The 20,778-nt window shown below is 47.9% G+C and overlaps 1 protein-coding gene across 5 annotated transcripts in view; it reads right to left on the bottom strand.

Annotated features, from left to right (window-relative positions):
• The window catches only part of LOC144670145 (talin-2), a 345,177-nt gene that overhangs the window by 43,060 nt on the left and 281,339 nt on the right, over window positions 1-20,778 (bottom strand). For all 5 annotated transcript variants that reach the window (XR_013573826.1, XM_078532616.1, XM_078532619.1 and 2 more), the window contains 10 exons: window positions 16,606-16,752; window positions 15,014-15,115; window positions 13,243-13,362; window positions 11,611-11,757; window positions 10,417-10,583; window positions 9,168-9,351; window positions 5,277-5,402; window positions 4,079-4,195; window positions 280-465; window positions 78-185 (listed from right to left, as the gene is read on the bottom strand). Coding sequence is in view for 4 of the 5 variants with exons in the window: in XM_078532616.1 (XP_078388742.1) it covers window positions 78-185; window positions 280-465; window positions 4,079-4,195; window positions 5,277-5,402; window positions 9,168-9,351; window positions 10,417-10,583; window positions 11,611-11,757; window positions 13,243-13,362; window positions 15,014-15,115; window positions 16,606-16,752 (1,404 nt within the window). In the remaining variant the exon portion in view is untranslated. The remainder of the gene's footprint in view (window positions 1-77; window positions 186-279; window positions 466-4,078; window positions 4,196-5,276; window positions 5,403-9,167; window positions 9,352-10,416; window positions 10,584-11,610; window positions 11,758-13,242; window positions 13,363-15,013; window positions 15,116-16,605; window positions 16,753-20,778) is intronic.

Below are 20,778 nucleotides of genomic sequence, written 5' to 3'. Positions count from 1 at the left end.
CCTCACCTGTTCTTCTCGTATTGGTTAGTTCCACATAAAACCAATAGCTGTTTGTATGAAGAGGAAGAGCCACTCACCACAAGGACGTGCTCCAACAACTCCATGTAGCCGACCGTGCATTCTGTGGCAAAGTGCAAGGCCCGGCTTCGCACCTCTTCACTCACTTCCGAATGGTAGGCCGCTTGCTGCCAAGACAAACACATTTGAGATTCAGTGCCGTACGCCCACAAGGCAAGACTCCAAATGGCTGCCGGGTGACCAAAGGGAGGTTGCACCCACCTTACAAGCAGTCAACATGTCAACGATTGCCTTGCGGCTCAGGTTGGCTGTTGAAATCACATCGTCCTGGCGACAGGAGTTGCCGGCTGCTACCGCCTTCGCAGTTGCTGTTGTGATGCCCTTCGTCATTCGAATGAATTCTTCTGGGGAGTAGGTCTTTGCTGGTACCTCCTTCGATTGGAAAACCTATGATTGGTACCAAAGCCAAGGATAAGGATAAGGTGCACAGATCATACATCAGTACAGTGAATCATAGAGAATGGCTACAGTGCAGGAGGTGGCCATTTGGTCCATTGAGCCAATGCTAGCTAACTGCTAGAGTCATTTGGTTAGATCCACTCCCCAACAATTTCATAATCAGTCGTGTATAGTATTGGACTAATATTGGTAGTGTAGTGGTTACATTACTGGACTAATATCAGTACTGTAGTGGTTATATTACTGGAGTAATATCAGTAGTGTAATGGCTACATTAATCGATTAATATGAGTGGTGTAGTGGTTATATAACTGGACTAATATCTATAGTGTAGTAGCTATATTACTAGACTAATATCAGTAGCGTAGTGGTCATGTTACTGGACTAATATTGGTAGTGTAGTGGTTACATTACTGGACTAATATCAGTAGTGTGGTGGTTATTGTATTCGACTAATATCGGTATGGTAGTGATTATAATATTGGACTAATATCAGTAGTGTAGTTATGTTATGTCACTGGACTAATATCAACAGTGCAGTGGTTATAGTAGTGACCTAATATCAATAGTATAGTGGTTATATAACTGGACTAATGTCAGCAGTGTAGTGGTTATATAACTGGACTAATGTCAGTAGTGCAGTGGTTATATAACTGGACTAATGTCAGTAGTGCAGTGGTTATATAACTGGACTAATGTCAGTAGTGTAGTGGTTATGCAACTGAACTAACATCAGTAGTGCAGTGGTTAGAGTTTGGGCTAATATCAGTAGTGTAGGGGTTGTATTACTGGAATAATATCAGTAGTGTAGTCATTATATAACGTGACTAATATCAGTTGTGTAGTCGTTATATAAAGTGACTAATGTCAGTAGTGTAGTGGTTATGTTATTCAACCAATATCAGTAGCGTAATAGTTCTGGTATTGGATTAATATGAGTAGTGTAGTGGTTATAAAACTGGATTAATATCAGTAGTGTAGTGGCTTGGGTACTGGACTAACATCAGTAGTGTAGTGGTTATAGCAGTGGACTACTGTCAGTACTGTAGTGGTTATATCGTTGGACTAACATCATTAGTGCAGTGGTTATGCAACCAGACTAATATCAGCAGTGTAATGATTATATAACTGGACTAATATCAGCAGTGTAGTGGTTATAGTATTGGACTAATATCAGTAGTGTAGTGTTAGAGGTTTGGACTAATATCAGTAGTGTAGTGGTTAGAGATTTGGACTAATATCAGTAGTGTAGTGTTAGAGGTTTGGACTAATATCAGTAGTGTAGTGGTTAGAGATTTGGACTAATATCAGTAGTGTAGTGGTTAGAGGTTTGGACTAATATCAGTAGTGTAGTGGTTATAGTATTGGACTAATATCAATAATGCAGTGCATCAGTAGTGTAGTGGTTAGAGGTTTGGACTAATATCAGTAGTGTAGTGGTTAGAGGTTTGGACTAATATCAGTAGTGTAGTGGTTAGAAGTTTGGACTAATATCAGTAATGCAGTGATTACGTTACTGGGCCAATATCAGTTGTGTAATGGTTCTGGTATTGGACTAATATCAGTAGTGTAGTGGTGAGATTGCTGGGCTAATATCAGTAGTGTAGTGATCATGTTACTGGATTAATATGAGCAGTGTGGTGGTTATATTACTAATATCAGCAGTGTAGTGGTTATACAACTGACCTAATATCAGTAGTGTAGTGATTATATAACTGAATTAATATCAGTTGTGTAGCGGTTATGCAACTGGTATAATATCAACAGTGTAGTGGCTATATAACTGGTCAGATATCAGTAGCGTACTGGTTATATTACTAGACTAATAACAGAAATGTAGTAGTTGTGCAACTTGACTAATATCAGTTGTGTCGCGGTTATGTTACTGGACTAATATCAGTCGTGTACTTGTAGTATAACTGGACTAATATCAGTAACGCAGTGGTTATATTATTGGACTAATATCAGTAACGCAGTGGTTATATTATTGGACTAATATCAGTAATGCAATGGTTATATTATTCGACTAATATCAGTAAAGCAGTGGTTATATTATTGGACTAATATCAGTAATGCAGTGGTTATATTATTGGACTAATATTAGTAATGCAGTGGTTATATTATTGGACTAATATTAGTAATGCAGTGGTTATATTATTGGACTAATATCAGTAATGCAGTGGTTATATTATTGGACTAATATCAGTAATGCAGTGGTTATAGTATTCGACTAATATCAGTAATACAGTGGTTATATTATTGGACTAATATCAGTAAAGCGGTGGTTATATTATTGGACTAATATCAGTAATGCAGTGGTTATATTATTGGACTAATATCAGTAATGCAGTGGTTATATTATTGGACTAATATCAGTAATGCAGTGGTTATATTATTGGGCTAATATCAGTAGTGTAGTCTTTATATTACTGGACTAATATCAGGAGTGTGGTTGTTATGTTACTGTACTAATATAATTTGTATAGTGGTTATGTTACTGGAATAATATCAGCATTGTATTGATGTCAGGATATAGAGATAGCTTATGTAAGTTATGCTTATATGGAGCTTTAGCTTTAAAGTTTAAGTTTGATTTGTATTTCTGTATCTCTGTTAGGTAAGGTCAAATGGAGTTTTAGTTTCACTTCAAAGGGCTGCTTGCATTTCTAATGAGATGTTTACGACCCCTATAAAGTGAAAGTAAACACACAAGAATAGGAAGAACAGTGCTGTTGCTTAGCAACAAGGAGGGCCAGATAGGCAGGTTCCTCCCACAGACACACACAGAAGAAAGACAGCAGTTTGTTTTGGATAAAAACAAAAAGCTAAAAGCTACTGCGGATGCTGGAAATCCAAAACAAAAACAGAATTACCTGGAAAAACTCAGCAGGTCTGGCAGCATCGGTGGAGAAGAAATCAGTTAACGTTTCGAGTCTTCATGACCTCCACTGTTCTGCCGAAGGGTCATGAAGACTCGAAACGTTAACTGATTTCTTCTCCACCGATGCTGCCAGACCTGCTGAGTTTGTTTTGGAAGCTGTTTGAGTTCAGTTGGTTTGAAGGCAGCTGTGAAGCAGAAGCAGCCTAAAAGGGAACAAATAGCATGTCCCAAGCTAAGAAAAACACCAAAAGCCCAGGGGAGTGGAAGAGGGGAAAGTCCAAAGAAGACCTTCTAGTTAAGGGAAGGACAGGAAGCTGGGAAAAGGTCCTGTTAAGTAAAGTTAAGAGTGAGGGGCAGAGAGAAAGGCTCCAAGCTTCAGATTTAAAATGAGAACAGCTTACGAGAAGCAAGAAGGTTCAAAGAGATGAGTGAAGATCTGTAGCTCTTTGCTATGGGCATGTGAAACAGTGGGGTACTGTGAAAGCTGAGTTGGTGAGACAGTACATGGAAGACAGTTTGAATGCATGTGGTGACCCAGGGAAGAGGAAGATCAGAAGGAGAGTTCGAAACCCCGGAGGTGAACCCTTGTGGAAGGCGTCTGAGAGAAAGCGTCAGTTTGGGAGAGTGGAGATTGGAATCCCTCGTGTGAAGGACGGAATTCAGTGAGGATTCAGTGAAGAGTTGAAGCAGACGTTGATTCAGTCGACAGTCCTCACTTACCGCCAGCTCCTGTTTGATGCTCTCTATCGTACCCTCCAGTGCCCTGGTGCCACGGGTGGCCTCATCCTCCACAGCTTTAACCGTTTTCAGGAGGGACGTGACGTTTGTAACCATCACCTGAGGGGGAGGGGGTGGGGGGCAGATTATTATATTGTTATTATATTGTAATAAGGAGGAGGCCATTCAGCCCCTTCAGCCTGTTCTACATCCAATTCGATCAGGGCTGATCTGTGACTTCATTTCTCCTCCCCACCTTCTGTGACCTTTCACCCCCTTAGGCAGCAAAATCTCAAATTTTGAAATTTTCACTTGAGCCTCACCGCACCCCCTCCGCCAACCCCAACAGCTTTATCCGGGGGAGAAAGTTCCGGATTCCCACTCCCCTCTGTGTGAAGAAGTTCCTGACATCACCCAGTTCGGCCTGACTCCAAAGGAGGTTCTGCCTCCTTATTCTGGATTCGCAGAGGAAATAGTTTCTCTCTGTTGACAATATCGGATCCTTTAATCATCTTAAACATCCCAATCTTCTTCACACAGGGGGTTACAAACCTGTCATCATTTAACCCCTTCAAACTGTTTTAGAAAATCCTCTAAGTATAAAATATACCAAAAAAAAGTTACTCTATAGATCCAAGGGCCGGGTAACTCGGTGCTGCAGATAAGGAGAGGGTTAAAACCCCATCAATATACACAACAAAAACATTGGCTAGCGCACTACACCCGTCCCCCCACACCCAACCCCGCCCGGGCCCTGTACCCCCAACCCCGCCCGGGCCCTGTCCCCCCCACTCCCAACCCCACCCGGGCCCTGTACCCCCAACCCCACCCGGGCCCTGTACCCCCAACCCCACCCGTGCCCTGTACCCCTAACCCCGCCCGTGCCCTGTACCCCCAACCCCGCCCGGGCCCTGTACCCCCCAACCCCGCCCGGGCCCTGTACCCCCAACCCCGCCCGGGCCCTGTACCCCCCAACCCCGCCCGGGCCCTGTACCCCCAACCCCGCCCGGGCCCTGTACCCCCAACCCCGCCCGGGCCCTGTACCCCCAACCCCGCCCGGGCCCTGTACCCACAACCCTGCTCGGGCCCTGTACCCCCAACCCCGCCCGGGCCCTGTACCCCCCACTCCCAACCCCACCCGGGCCCTGTACCCCCAACCCCACCCGGGCCCTGTACCCCCACCCCCGCCCTTGCCCTGTACCTTGGCCGCACTCTTCAGCTGGTACATCGATGGGTCATCAGCAGGTTTGCCGGCCGCACATTTTGTGGCGCTGATGAGGTCAGTCAGAGCTTTAGCGACATCTTTAACTGCGTTGATCAGGACCACCTGCCAACAGCAAGAATGTCCGTCAGTCACTCAGTGCTGGATTCTGTCTGTAAATATAGCAACGTTTCCTGGTGGCTAAGTGTTAAAACATGTTGACGGGGTTGAATCTCACCGATCAGGAAGATCCCAGTTCTATTCCTGCTGTGCCCGGAGTTCGCAGGGACGGGCAGCATTACCCTTGCCCCGAGTTGGGGCAAGAGTATCAGAGTGGGGGGAAAGGTGTCCCAGTATCCTATGCAGGCATAGGGCAGGATCAGTTCCGCTGGGATGTTTCCCCTCACGACCAGAACCTGCTGAGATCACGACTAATGTTAGCGAGAAAACTGGCCTCTCGGTGGTGCCGATGGTACCTAAGAAATCGTTTTCCGGTGTGAGTCGGAAAATTCCAACGAGGAAGGAGAAAAACCCAGGAGGAATGGTAAAGCTGGAGTTCAATTCAAGTGAGGTGATATCATGGAAGCCACTGACTCCCAGTGTAGGTGGAAGAGACAGTAACATTACACCTGATGCATAAAGGGCCATAACTTCCATGGAGTGGCGAGTAGAGTCGGATTGGCACTCCGCTCCTCGTCATTTACCCTGAAATCCAGCCCCTCCTTTCTCGCCCGGCCAATGGAGGATGGTTCCCCGGGCCTTGTGCTGAGGGCCAGCGGGTTCCCCGGGCCTTGTGCTGAGGGCCAGCGGGTTCCCCGGGCCTTGTGCTGAGGGCCAGAGGGTTCCCCGGGCCTTGTGCTGAGGCCCAGCAGGTTCCCCGGCCTTGTGCTGAAGGCCAGCGGGTTCCCCGGGCCTTGTGCTGAAGGCCAGCGGGTTCCCCGGGCCTTGTGCTGAAGGCCAGCGGGTTCCCCGGGCCTTGTGCTGAAGGCCAGCGGGTTCCCCGGGCCTTGTGCTGAAGGCCAGTGGGTTCCCCGGGCCTTGTGCTGAGGGCCAGCGGGTTCCCCGGGCCTTGTGCTGAGGGTCAGAGGGTTCCCCGGGCCTTGTGTCGAGGGTCAGAGGGTTCCCCGGGCCTTGTGCCGAGGGTCAGCGGGTTCCCCTGGCCTTGTGCTGAGGGCCAGCGGGTTCCCCGGGTCTTGTGCTGAGCCCCAGCGGGTTCCCCGGGCCTTGTGCTGAGGGCCAGCGGGTTCCCCGGGCCTTGTGATGAGGGTCAACGGGTTCTCCGGGCCTTGTGCTGAGGGCCAGTGGGTTCCCCGGGCCTTGTACTGAGGGCCAGCGGGTTCCCCGGGCCTTGTACTGAGGGCCAGCAGGTTCCCCGGGCCTTGTGCTGAGGCCCAGCGGGTTCTCCGGGCCTTGTGCTGAGGGCCAGCGGGTTCCCCGGGCCTTGTGCTGAGGGCCAGCGGGTTCCCCGGGCCTTGTACTGAGGCCCAGCGGGTTCTCAGGGCCTTGTGCTGAGGGCCAGTGGGTTCCCCGGGCCTTGTGCTGAGGGCCAGCGGGTTCCCCGGGCCTTGTACTGAGGGCCAGCAGGTTCCCCGGGCCTAGTGCTGAGGCCCAGCGGGTTCTCCGGGCCTTGTGCTGAGGGCCAGCGGGTTCCCCGGGCCTTGTACTGAGGCCCAGCGGGTTCTCAGGGCCTTGTGCTGAGGGCCAGTGGGTTCCCCGGGCCTTGTACTGAGGCCCAGCGGGTTCTCCGGGCCTTGTGCTGAGGGCCAGCGGGTTCCCCGGGCCTTGTGCTGAGGGCCAGCGGGTTCCCCGGGCCTTGTACTGAGGCCCAGCGGGTTCTCAGGGCCTTGTGCTGAGGGCCAGTGGGTTCCCCGGGCCTTGTGCTGAGGGCCAGCGGGTTCCCCGGGCCTTGTACTGAGGGCCAGCAGGTTCCCCGGGCCTTGTGCTGAGGCCCAGCGGGTTCTCCGGGCCTTGTGCTGAGGGCCAGCGGGTTCCCCGGGCCTTGTACTGAGGCCCAGCGGGTTCTCAGGGCCTTGTGCTGAGGGCCAGTGGGTTCCCCGGGCCTTGTACTGAGGGCCAGCGGGTTCCCCGGGCCTTGTACTGAGGGCCAGCAGGTTCCCCGGGCCTTGTGCTGAGGCCCAGCGGGTTCTCCGGGCCTTGTGCTGAGGGCCAGCGGGTTCCCCGGGCCTTGTGCTGAGGGCCAGCGGGTTCCCCGGGTCTTGTACTGAGGGCCAGCAGGTTCCCCGGGCCTTGTACTGAGGGCCAGCAGGTTCCCCGGGCCTTGTACTGAGGGCCAGCGGGTTCCCCGGGCCTTGTGCTGAGGCCCAGCGGGTTCTCTGGGCCTTGTACTGAGGCCCAGCAGGTTCCCCGGGCCTTGTACTGAGGGCCAGCGGGTTCCCCGGGCCTTGTGCTGAGGGCTAGCAGGTTCCCCGGGCCTTGTACTGAGGCCCAGCAGGTTCCCCGGGCCTTGTGCTGAGGGCAGCTGGGTCAAAGGTGAGGAAGCCACACCCCCTTTATTTTACAGCACCAGCAGGTTACAAAGCAGATCGGGTTAAAGGGTCAGTCGCTTTGAGGAGCCAGGGAGAAGACAAGTGCGTAAGGTCAGTGCGCAGGATTGGGGGTTAGGAGGGTCGGGTGGTCAGTGGGGTGGGGGTGGGGTGGGGGGTGGTGTCAGGTGGTCAGTGCGGGGGGGTGTTTGGTGTGGTCAGTGGGGAGAGGTCGGGTGGTCAGTGGAGCGTTGGTCAGCGGGGGTGGGTGGTCAGTGGGAGTGGGTAAGGTAGTCAGTGCTGGGGGAGCACAGTCGTGGGGTGGGGAGGGTAGTCAGAAGGGCGAGTGTGTAGTCGGGAGGGTGGGGAAGTCTTGTGGGGGGGTTTAGGGGTAGTTGAAGGGGGGCGGGGGAAGTTGTGGGGGGAGGTGTGGTTGGGGCGGGGGGCAAGTCCTGGCGGGGTATGGGGTGGGTTAGTGCTCTCATTACCCAGAAGCTAGAAGTAGTTTTAATTCTTCTAACTTTCTCTGGGTAATTATTGCTGTAAAACAGTCGGTCGGAAACATCCGAAGTTTGCGATTTAAATCTCATTTTCAGATGATTCTCATTGCAGGGCAATTGCCCAATGGATGTTTACACTTCCCGGGCAATTGTTGTGCAATCCTTACCTGGGAACCTCCTGGGGGTGGGGGGTCCCAGCACATCTTTGGGGTCCCCTCAGCTACAACGCCCCAGGGAACAGGAGTTAATGGCCAAAAGAGATGACTGCCAGCAATCGCCTTGACTCTCCAGGCACAACACTACGCAACTCAAAAGACTTGCATTTATATAGCGCCTTTCACAACCTCAGGACAGCCCAAAGTACTTTACAACCAATGAAGAGCTTTTGAAGTGTGGAATGTAAGAAATGTGGCAGCCATTTTGCACACAGCAAGATCCCACAGATGTGATAATGGCCAGAAAATCTGATGTCATGGTGTTTGTTGAGGGATAGGTATTGGTCAGGGTTCCAGGGAGAACTCCCCTGCTCCTCTTCAAAACAGTGACATGGAATCTTTTACAGGCTCTGGTACATCCAGCTGAGCGGGCAGCTTATCAACCCGGAAATCGTTCCAAGGTGATAAGAGTGGGAGAGTCTCCTGGTCAGCCGTGTGGAGTGAGGCCCCTCAAGCTATAGCCTCTGGCCACAGGCGAGCGGCTTGTTCCAGGTAAGTAGCTTCGGGAACAGACATAAGCATGTCCATGGTCTGCCTCATGTGTCATTAGACATGGGAAAGCCTCTAAGGCCATGTATGAAGAACATGCTTACACTAATATAAATAGCAAGCACCCTCCACCACTCCGTTACTATGTGCCTCAAGAGTCTCAGACTAATTCTATGCCTATTACTCGTGATGCCATTTCCTTACCTGTGTTTCTGGATCATTGGAACCCAGACTGGCCGCTCCCTGTTTCACTACCTCAGCCAGCTGGGTTATAGTACTGACAGAGGACTGAGCTGCCTGGGCTAGCTTCTCCTGGCTCGATGCAGCTCCAGATACCAGGAACTTGGTGTCTTCAACCAGGGCCTTTGCAGTTTTCAGGATGTTCTCCCTGTGTGAAGGAAACACAAGGGAGAGAGCACAATAAGACCTGCTAAGCAAAGGCCAGTCAAACAGTCAGAGACACTTCCACATGTTGTGAAACAAAGTCATAAGGTTCACTCCATAAAAGGGAATTAGCATTTTTAAAGCCTACAGATCTGTGCTGTTCATGTGAAAGAGCCTTACTGAATAAACAGGCCCATTCTAAGTTAAATGTCTGACATCTGAAGCACCTCTCAAAAACTATTCCCATTATAAATTCCAATGTAAATATGTCACGGTGCAATTATACTCTCCCACCACTTGTGGCACTGTGATGTTTCAGCTGTGTCTCCCCCAGGAAATACACCAAGCAGTGTACTCGCTCCTTAATCCTTTCTTAACTCCAGCCAAAAAGATTCTGTCTGAATCCGCAAGGACATTCTTTCTAGCATTATAATGTTTTTCTGAATCAAAACTGCTATCCACTTCCTTTCTTCCTTCCCTATCATTCCTGAATATATTATACCCAGGACAATCTCCCTCAGCTCAAATCTAAACCCTGACGCCCAGGTTTCAACCGACCCCGATGAGCAGTTTCTAGTTGAGCACTTGCCTCGCGTTCCCTCTTAATCTGGGTCTTCACTGATTTTACTAGGGCTTTAAATAAGGCAGGGCTACAAACAGCTCTCTGCTCCAGTGCGTGGTCGAGGGTAAAATTGATGATGAGTCTATGGAAACATTTTATTTCTGAAGCTGAGAAACAGTGTTTATTATGAAAGTTGCTCATGAGCCAAGAGTCAGACACAATGGCAAGTCAAAGCAAACCTCCAGAGTTTCACCCCTCCCTTCCTCACTCCGTAGGGAATCTCCTCCAGCCCTGCTTCCTCGGGTGTGGATAAGGCAACCTCTGATACCAACCTCCTCTGCCATAGCAGGCTCTCCCGGCTGTCTTAACCCCACGCTCTCCATCATGTCCCCTAAAACACTACTCCTCCTTCCCTGCCTCCCAAAGCCTCATCAAATGCACCTTTTGGACCAGGCCCCATCGCTCCTGCCAATAAATTGTCCAGTTAGAGCGGCTGAATCAACTAACCTGTGGTCTGCAAAAGACTCGTCGTTTTCTGGGTTGAGTGTGCCGGCTGTGGCGAACATGATGGTGGTATCCAGGTCCCCGATGATACCGGACACAGCGCTGGCTGCAGTGATACAAGCCTGTGTGCCTCTGTTCCCTGCTTGTAGGGCAGACAGAACCAAGGAAACCTGGGCAGGAAAGAAGATCCATCCAGAATAACGCACCCACAGTCTCACCCGATCAGAGCGGTCTGAGAAACTACAAGTTCCTGCTTCTCTCGTCATTCATTTGCCAAAATTTGGGTTCGTACAAAGCAAATAATAGAAATTAAACCAATTGTTCTTCTTGGCTCAATCTATCTCAGGGGCTCCTATTACCCAATTTGAATAAGGTGGGCCCATGAATGGGCTTTGGTGTCGCATCAAAGCTGATGATGTAATATTAAGGGGGACAGATAAAAGGGGAACTATTTTCGCTGACTGGAGAGTCTTAGAAAAGGGGGCAGGGTCTAAAAATTAGAGTCAGACCTTTCAGGAGTGAAATTGGGAATCACTTCACACACAAAAGGTGGGAGAAGTTTGGAACTCTCTTCCCAAAATAGTAATTGATGGAAAATCCATTGTTACTTTTACATCCGACATTAACCAAAGATATTAAGGGATATGGGGTGATGGTGGGTATACAGAGTTAGGTCAGGGATCAGGTGTGATCTCATTGGAACAGACATGAGGGGTTAAATGTGCTCCTCCTGTCCTCTGTTCCTGTCTAACTGGCCAACACTAAGTTCATTCCAGTTTCTGTAGCTGTAATTCACAGTTCAAGGGGCTCAGGGTTATGTGGCATTGATATTTAACAACAATATTATTAGTGGTGAACCTGTATTGTCCCAGTTTACCACTTAGCAGGTGGGCTATGGTCCATGAATAAAACATCACTGAAATATTGCAAAAAGGAGACAGCAAGGAAATTTGCTAAAACTGGGAAGCGTCTCAGTGTCAGTCAAAGCCAACCCATCTTAAAACATGCTCAACATGTCCTGCTTTGTTTCCTGTGTGTCTGTCAGACTGGGTAAAGCTTTGGTCAAAGATTTCCTCGCGGAATGAGTTTTGCCAGCCAGCTTTTCTTTACCCTGAAGGTGGCAGCTATCAGCTGACAGACTATTCCTTTCAGCAGCACAAGGGTTAAACGGGGAGTTAGAGACTGCTCCTCCCTCACCTTCTCTGTCACAGCACGGGCACACTCGATGAGCTCTCTCTTTGTAAAGCTGTCGGTGGGACTGATCTGAACAGCACCAGCTTTCTGTACCAGGAAGATGCAGCCGTGGCCAAGATCCTGAACTCGTGTCTTAATCTGGAATCCAATCTGCAGAGAAATGGCAGCAGGTCATTTACTGAAATCTGAGCTTAACAGCTGCTCTCGCTCTGAGCCCACTTCCGAGAATGCTGAGGGTGACAATCGTTAGCTTGGGAACTGAGAGAATGGCGAGCTGAGGCTAGAACTATACCCAACAAATCAAAAAGTCAGTGCACCTGTATCTTGTGCTAATTGTATACTCATTGGATTTATTGGAGGGCATTAACTGGGGTTACACTCACACACACATAAAGAGACGCTAATTGAAACTGGGGTGCGGTTGAGTTAGGAGGCGTATGTTTGTAATGTTTCACTCTGCAAGTAAATATAAGACTGAGTAAAGATTGGCTCCAGTATCATCCTTTACCAACTGGCTATCCAGAATGGAACAGCTTAGATTCAGGAAGAATGTAATGTAGTTAAAAAAAGCAGAGAGCAACTGCATGAATACCTGCAGTTTGACAGACGCTGGGCTACGTATGAATTTAGTCTGGGATACCAAATACAGGTGGTAAGCTGCGATGAGATGGGTACACTGGGGTTATGTTCTTGGATGAGTAGTCCTGCGCCCTAATTAATCATCCACCAAACGTCAGGAAAAGTGACTATGAAGCTATCAGATTGTCATCAAAAATCCAACCTTTTCCCAAACGTTCTTTTGGGAAGGAAACCTGCCAACTTTAATCAGTCTGGGCTTATCTGTGACTCCAGGATTAGCCCAGGTTGTCTCCCAACTCCAGTATGTTTACAACTGATAAACAAGTCTTCAAAAACTATGAATAAAACTTTCATTCTTTTTAAATTCTCTATGATTTTTATTAAGTAACACAAACACAGGAACAGGCCATTTGGCCCAACAGGTCCGTGCCAGTGCTCCTGTTCCAAGGCTTTGTGGGGAGGTGCTACTTGATTCGAGCTGAAACACAGAGGGGTACGGTAGCATGATGATTATACTCAACTCACAACCCAGAGGCCTGGACTAATGATCTGGTAAAACCATAAAAAAATTTCACCCCAGCAGCAAGAGGGATTTAAATTCAGTTAATTAAATAAATCTGAAATAAAAAGTTAGTCTCAATAATGGTGATCATGAAATTACACAGATTGTCATAAAATCCATCTGGTTTAGACCTACAGCAATCTGGCTAACATTGAACTGCCCTTTGAAATGGTCTAGCAAGTCACTCGGGTGTATTCAAGAAGGCAGCTCACCACCACCTTCTCTAGAGCAATTCGGGATGAGCAATAAATGCCGGCCAAGCCCGTGAGGCTCACATCCCAAGATAGAATAAAAGAAATTCCCCTGTCACAGGGTGGTGCTGGAAATTGAGTAGATGAATTAACATGGTTCCCTCTGAAGCTGTAACCCAGCCCTTCAGGCAGAGGGAGCACCAGCAACAGCCTCTCCGGGCAACTGAAGATGGACAAGAAACATCAGCCTTACCAGAGATGCTCATATGGCAGATTCACTTTATTAGCAAGGGAATGACCTACCTCCTCACTGTCAGCTGTGGCCGTAGCAAGTCGTCCTTGGTGAGCGAGGTGGCCATAGTCAGTGGTCACTTGGGAGGCCAGGCCCCCCAGCTCTTCAGGGCTGGTGACAGATTTAGACATCTGTAGAGACAGGAGAATGAGGCAAGTTAATGGTCAAACTGAGTTGTAAGAAAGAGGTTATAAAGAAGGCAGCTCACTGGGGTAACAGGTTGATTCACAAAGAGGCTCAAAACCCACTGGACTTTAGGCTGAATTTTCCCAACACCATAAAAGTGTTGAAACTCCGCAGGGGTAGTATCACAACAAACACTGGACTGAAGTTCCTTTTCAAACACACACATTAATCAGACTAGACTCTTCTTAACATTTGAGAAGCTTGATTTCAGCTGACCAGTTCGCAATGCCAACAAGGTCATTTAGGAACAGTGCGGTCATGTCTGTGCACGTGCAGGCCTGTGTACGCGTGTGGCGTGGTGTGCACCTGAGTACATGTGTGGCATGCTGTGTGCCTGTATACATGTGTGCGGTGTGGTGTGTGTCTGTACGCTTCTGCTGTCCACCTGTGCACATGTGTGTGGGGTATGGTGTATGTGTGTGTCGTGTAGTTTGTGCTTGCATATGTGTGTAGCTTAATCTGTACCTGCGTACGTGTGTGTGGTGCAGTGTGTGCCTGCGTACATGTGTGTGGTGCAGTGTGTGCCTGTGTACGTGTGTGTAGTGCAGTGTGTGCCTGTGTACGTGTGTGTGGTACAGTGTGTGCCTGTGTACGTGTGTGTGGTGCAGTTTATGCCTGTGTACGTGTGTGTGGTGCAGTTTATGCTTGTGTACGTGTGTGTGGTGCAGTGTGTGCCTGTGTACGTGTGTGTGGTGCAGTGTGTGCCTGCGTACATGTGTGTGGTGCAGTGTGTGCCTGTGTACGTGTGTGTAGTGCAGTGTGTGCCTGTGTACGTGTGTGTGGTGCAGTGTGTGCCTGTGTACGTGTGTGTGGTGCAGTTTATGCCTGTGTACGTGTGTGTGGTGCAGTGTGTGCCTGTGTACGTGTGTGTAGTGCAGTGTGTGCCTGTGTACGTGTGTGTGGTGCAGTGTGTGCCTGTGTACGCGTGTGTGGTGCAGTTTATGCCTGTGTACGTGTGTCTGGTGCAGTGTGTGCCTGTGTATGTGTGTGTAGTGCGGTGTGTGCCTGTGTACGTGTGTGTGGTGCAGTGTGTGCCTGTGTACGTGTGTGTGGTGCAGTGTGTGCCTGTGTACGTGTGTGTGGTGCAGTGTGTGCCTGTGTACGTGTGTGTGGTGCAGTGTGTGCCTGCGTACGTGTGTGTGGTGCGGTGTGTGCCTGTGTACGTGTGTGTGGTGCAGTGTGTGCCTGCGTACGTGTGTGTGGTGCAGTGTGTGCCTGTGTACGCGTGTGTGGTGCAGTTTATGCCTGTGCATGTGTGTGTGTTGTGATGTTTGCCTGTGTACATGTGTGTGGCGTGGTATGTGCCTGTGTACATGTGTGGCATGTTGAGTGCCTGTGCATGCATGTGGTGTGTGCCTGTGTACGTGTGTGTGTGTAGCATGGTGTGGGCTGTGCTAGTGAGTGTGTGTATGGTGTGATGTACGCCTGTGTACATGTGTGTGCTTTGTGCATTTGCACGCGTGTGCGCCTGTGTACACCCTATGTATGCGCCTGCAGTGTGATCTACACGGCGGAGCTGACATTTCTCTGACAGGCCGACGGGCAGTACACAAAGTCACAATGATATTCATGTCAGATTCCCTATGTCTCACTTACCATCTCCTGAGCAGTGACTGCAATCGCCTTGGAATATTTTACCATTGTGGTTTGATAGTCCACAAAGCTTCCTTCAGGCTCAGGGGGGGTGCCTTCATCGAGCTGGGAGAGAGGAGACAATGTGTGGAGTAAATAGGGGAGCGTCAGCAAGGAATCCAATGACTAACACACATCCACTGGCTAACATTCAGCTAATAACGGGCAGTGAGATTGGTCTTTGTCAGTAGATCTTAATGAATTGAGATTGACATGGGCCATCGAGACTGAAGGCAACAGAAAAGAGAATTGAAGGTGGTGACAGTTCACTGGGTGTCCACCTGATGCTTATGGCCACGAGCCACATGAAATGTGCCAGGAGAAATGAATCAGTATCGCTCACTAAAGGCAGAGAATTATATTGGGAAGGTGGTGGAGTGTGATATCCCTCACCATCACCACCATTTCCACATTGTGAACACACTGGTCAGGGAAATCTCCACACCGTGTGTATTTGGAGTCTGAAACAACAACAGATGTAGTGACTGTGGCATCGAAACAGGGTAGCAGATAGATTCCACTCAGCACACTGATGAAGCAATGTGACATGTGCTGACTTTGCTGCTTATGGACAGGCTGGAATTCCGAAAGTACTATTGGGATGACAGAAATATTACACAGGGGCTGGACACTGCTGCAGTCCTTGGTGCCAACACTCTGTCTACAACACAATTCAAATTACTGCCCAGACCTTGCTGGGTTATAATAAATGATCTCATTAAAAGACCATTTGCAATTTCAGAGTCGTCATCCCTCATTGTGTCAAGGAATATCAAAATACGTAATTGATCTCATTGTGATTTCTGTATTTGGATCCAAATCTCCCTGCTTCTCCAGTTTCTAGCTCCTCACCATATAGATCGATCTAAGCCACCTAACTTGGTGATATAAGAAATCCATCACCAAGACCACTTGCTTTCAGCTCTAATACTGCCCTGTCTCTGCCTCTTATCAGTGCCTCTGTCACTCCACAATGTGACTAACAACACTATTCCTCCTGTCTGCCCATCCACCACTCTCCAAAACCACTGCTGGTCTCCTAGCTCACACCACGTCCCATTCCGCTATCACCCCTGTGCTCGCTGGCCTACAATGGCTCCCAGACCAGCAATGCCTCAATTTTAAAGATCCTCATCCTTGTTTTCAAGTCCCTCCATGGCCTCACCCCTCCCTATCACGGTAACCTCCTCCAGCCCTCCAGAGATCTCTGCACCCCACCAACACTGACCTCTTGAGCATCCCCAATTTTAATTGTTCTTCAGCTGCCCAGGACCTAAGCTCTGGAATTGCCTCCCTAAACCCCTTTTCCCTCAAACTCTCTCTCCTTTAAAACTCTCCTTATCTCTTTGACCATGTTTCTTGGTCATCTCTCCGACGATCTCCAAATGTGGCTCAGTGGACACATTTTGTCTGATGATGCTCCTGAGGAGCAGCTTGGGCATTTTATTACATTAAAGGTGCTATGTAAATGCAACTTATTGTTGTTAAAGGTTGGTAACTGAAAATTGTGAATAAGAGGAGCAATTTGTGCAGGAAACCACATGAAAAGGACTTACTCTGTTCATTGCATCAGCGATGGCATCGACCATACCTCCCACCATCCCTATATCACTGGCAGCTTCATTCAGAGTGACCATGATATCATCCACTGCTTCCTTCATGAGCTGAGCTGCCTCTGTAATTGCATCGTGGGTGTGCGCAGCCTGCCGAGTGATTGATAAACAGCGTTATTCCCTGGGAGATGCTGGCTAAGACGTGAAATACAATACACTGCCACAAGAGGGCATGTGAGGTACCTTCCACATTAGCACAAGGTCGCATTATTCAAAGGTAAGGATAATGGCACTGGACAACCAATGACCCATCCAAGGACCCTGGCTCATTTACAGCCCAGTCTCAATCTCTTAGCAACACACACAAAACAATGTAACAATGTTCAGTCATGCCCAGCTCAGGGAAATCTCTCCGGTGTCATGAATATCTAGTTTGCAATTTATGTGTTTTTAGAATATAACTTGCAGTTTTAGGACTTAAGGTTTTAACTGTATATAAATGGGGGCATCTGAATGAGAAATTAATAAGCAACCCTGAAGTAAATGCAATTCAAACAAACTTGGAGTTAATTATAGTTAAAAGTTAACCTATGTTTATCTTACAAGGTCAGAGTTGATAGTGAAGAAATTTGAACAATGAATGGTCCATCTCTAAGCTTGCAATGGAGTCAGGGAGTCTAAAGAAAGGGTCATAAAGCTCCATCAGCACTATAAATTACTTATATAGGTTACAGAATCAAAGCGTTGTGTTGAAAGTAATTTGCTTTCATTTCTGTTTCAACCATCCCAAAGCATGCCACAATGCCATAGAGATAGAGATTCAGTGGGGAGCCTTGGTCAGAAGGTTATTTTGTTTAATTTACCCAGGTGTTTGCTAATAGAAACATGCAACTCAGTTTGGGAACAGACAGAGGCAGTTGCAGATTTAGTCTTGTGTAAGCTACAACTCATTGAGTTGGGAGAACCAACGGAAATGAATGTTAGTCAGACCTGCATTTAAGCAGTGAAAATACTAACCACTGTGTGGAATGTGGGTAAGGGCTCCAAGTTTAGTTTGGGGGAAAAAAGCTGGAAGATTGCCTAGTTTGAAATTGGTGGAAGAAATAAACAGTGGTCCTCACAGAGCCTTGTAGCAGGAAGCAGTCCGCTTGTATAGTTAGCTTGTAAAAGAGCGGTGTAGAAGCTGCAGGAGCAGACTGGGGACACCAGTCTACGTATGTCCAAAGCCAGGACGAGGAGCCGAAGAGTCCATAGTCATGAGGTCTTGTTTGTTTTTGGATAAAAATTTTAAATCTTGTGGAGTAGTTCTGTCAGTTAATTACAGGGTGTTTGGATTGCTCTTCAAACATTAACAATCCCTAACAGGATCATAACACTAGCATTACACTGGGTCCACACAATCTCCAACTAGGAGTAACACTTACTGCAGAATGTACTCACCTTCTCACGTGAGGGGAAGCCATCACATACAGACATAGTAAATCAGAGTCATTACAGTACAGAAATAGGCCATTCGGCCCATTGAGTCCATGCTGGCTCCCTGTAGAGCTATCCACTCACTTGCGATTCCCCACTAGATCCCCGTAGTCCTGCAAATTTATCTCCTTCAAATACCCATCCAATTTCCTTCTGAAATCGTTAATTGCTTCCACCCACCCCTCATGGGCAGCGAGTTCCAGGTCATTACCACTCGCTGAGTAAAAAGGTTCTTCCTCACATTCCCCCCTCTATATCCTCCCCAAAACATTAAATCTGTGTCCCCTATTCGATTACCACCAGCTAATGGGAAGAGTTTTTCCTTGTTCTACATTATGCAAACCTGTCATAACCTTGTACACTGTGATCAAATCTCCCCTCAGTACCCCAGGGAGAACCACCCCAGCATCACCAACCTAACCTTGTAGCTCAGATCCCTCATCGCTGGAACCATTCTGGTAAATTTCCTCTGCAACCTCACATCCTCCCTAAAAAGTGGTGACCAGGCCAGGATGTCCAGAGACAATCTCTGATATTCACATACCCACTCGGGACAGTGACCAGGAACAGAAACCATTAATTGCTCCTCCCCTCAATCCCTCAGTCCAGGGAATCTGACACTGTCCCTGTAGCAGACATTGATCGGTCTAGCACAGGCTGGGGATCAGCTCTGGGATCTTGCAGCTTTGCAAAGCTCGGTACCTCTTCACTGATCCTGGGAAGTCAGAACTCCGAGCACAACAAAAGTCCAATACATTTCTCATCCTGGTAAACCTTCAGGTCACAAAAACAACTCAAACTTAAAGATGGAGTTACTTCTCTTTGTGCAACCAGAACACGGTATAGAGCCTCAGGCAAAACCACTTCGCATGGATGTGAAAGAGAGAGTATACCTACAGTCTCCACTGATCCCAACAACCAGAATCCAGATCAAAATTAACAGTGATCAGAGGCTGAATCCTGCTGAATAGGTCATTTTAATCCAAGGCTATCCAACTGACTTGATCCAAACATTCCAGATTCATAAATTTAACTGGTAGCATAGTCCATCAGAGAACAGGGTTGTGAAATAAATGGAAAGGTACATTGAGATTTCTGAGCCCTGGCTACCCCAGATGTTGGGTTCACCTTCATCAGTGAGATCAACACACTTTAACTGAAGGGTTTGATTAGGGTTAAGAACATAAAAACATAAGAAATAGGAACAGGAGTAGACCATTCGGCCCCTCGAGCCTGCTCCGCCATTCAATAAGATCATGGCTGATATTCTTGTGTTTTGAGTTCCACATTCCCATCTAACCCCGATAACCTTTGATTCCCTTGCCTAACAAGAATCTATCTATCTCTGCCCTAAAAATATTCAATGACCCCACCTCCACCACCTTCTGAGGCAGAGAGTTCCAAAGTCGCACAACCCTCTGAGAGAAAAATTTCTCCTCATCTCTGTCCTAAAAGGCAACCCCTAATTTTAAAACAGTGCTCCCTAGTTCTGGACTCATCACAAGAGGAAACATCCTTTCAACATCCATCTTGTCCAGGCCGTTCAGGATCTTGTATACTTCAATCAAATCACCCCTCACTCTTCTAAACTCCAGTGGAAACAAGCCCAGTCTGGCTAACCTTTTCTCATAAGACAACCCACTCACTCATTCCAGGTATCAATCTAGTAAACCTCCTTTGAACCACCTCCAATAAGGAGACCAAAACTGCACACAGTATTCGAGACGCAGTCTCACCAATGCCCTGTATAACTGAAACATAACATCCTTACTTTTATGTTCAATCCCTCTCGTAATAAAGGATAGCATTCCATTAGCATCCTTAATTTCTTGCTGTACCTGCATACTAACATTTTGAGACTCGTACTGGAACACCTAGATCCCTCTGCACCTCAGAATTATGCAGCCATTCTCCATTTCAGTAATACTCTGCTTTTTTATTCTTCCTGCCAAAGTGAACAACTTCACATTTTCCCACATTAAACTCCATCTGCCAGATCTTTGCCCACTCACTCAACCTATCTATATCCATCTGCAACCTCATGTCCTCTCTACAGCATACTTTCCCACCTATCTTTGTGTCATCTACAAATTTAGCTACCATGTTTTCACTCCCCTCAGCCAACTCATTGATGTAAATCGTAAAACGTTGAGGCCCCAGTACAGACCCCTGTGGGACGCCAGTCGTCATATCCAGCCAATCAGAAAAAGGCCCATTTATGCATACTCTCTGTTTTCTGCCAGCCTACCAATCTTCTATCCATGCTAATATATTACCTACTACACCATGCGCTTTTATTTTCTGTAATAACCTTTGATGTGGCACCTTATCAAATGCCTTTTGGAAATCCAAGTACAGCACGTCTACAGGCTCCCCTTTATCCACCGCTCATGTTACACCTTCAAAAAACTCCAATAAATTGGTTAAACATGATTTTCTTTCACAAAACCATGCTGACTCTTCCCAATTGCCTTGAGCTCTTCCAAGCGCCCAGCCATAACCTCCTTAATGATCGATTCTAATAACTTCCCCACGGCAGACATCAAGCTAACTGGCCTATAGTTTCCTGTTTTCTGCCTCCCTCCCCTTCTTGAACAGAGGGGTTATGTTTGTTACTTTCAGGTAGGCTGCTCGATAGGAGGAAAACACATTATCTTGTCATCTTCCTTTCTATTGGCCACCACTTCTGGCTGCAGGAAC

Source organism: Cetorhinus maximus, chromosome 30 (genome assembly GCF_964194155.1).
Source record: "Cetorhinus maximus chromosome 30, sCetMax3.hap1.1, whole genome shotgun sequence".
Taxonomy (NCBI): domain Eukaryota; kingdom Metazoa; phylum Chordata; class Chondrichthyes; order Lamniformes; family Cetorhinidae; genus Cetorhinus; species Cetorhinus maximus.
The sequence above is the reverse complement of the archived record's forward strand: the minus strand, read 5'-3'. Positions and strand labels throughout refer to the sequence as shown.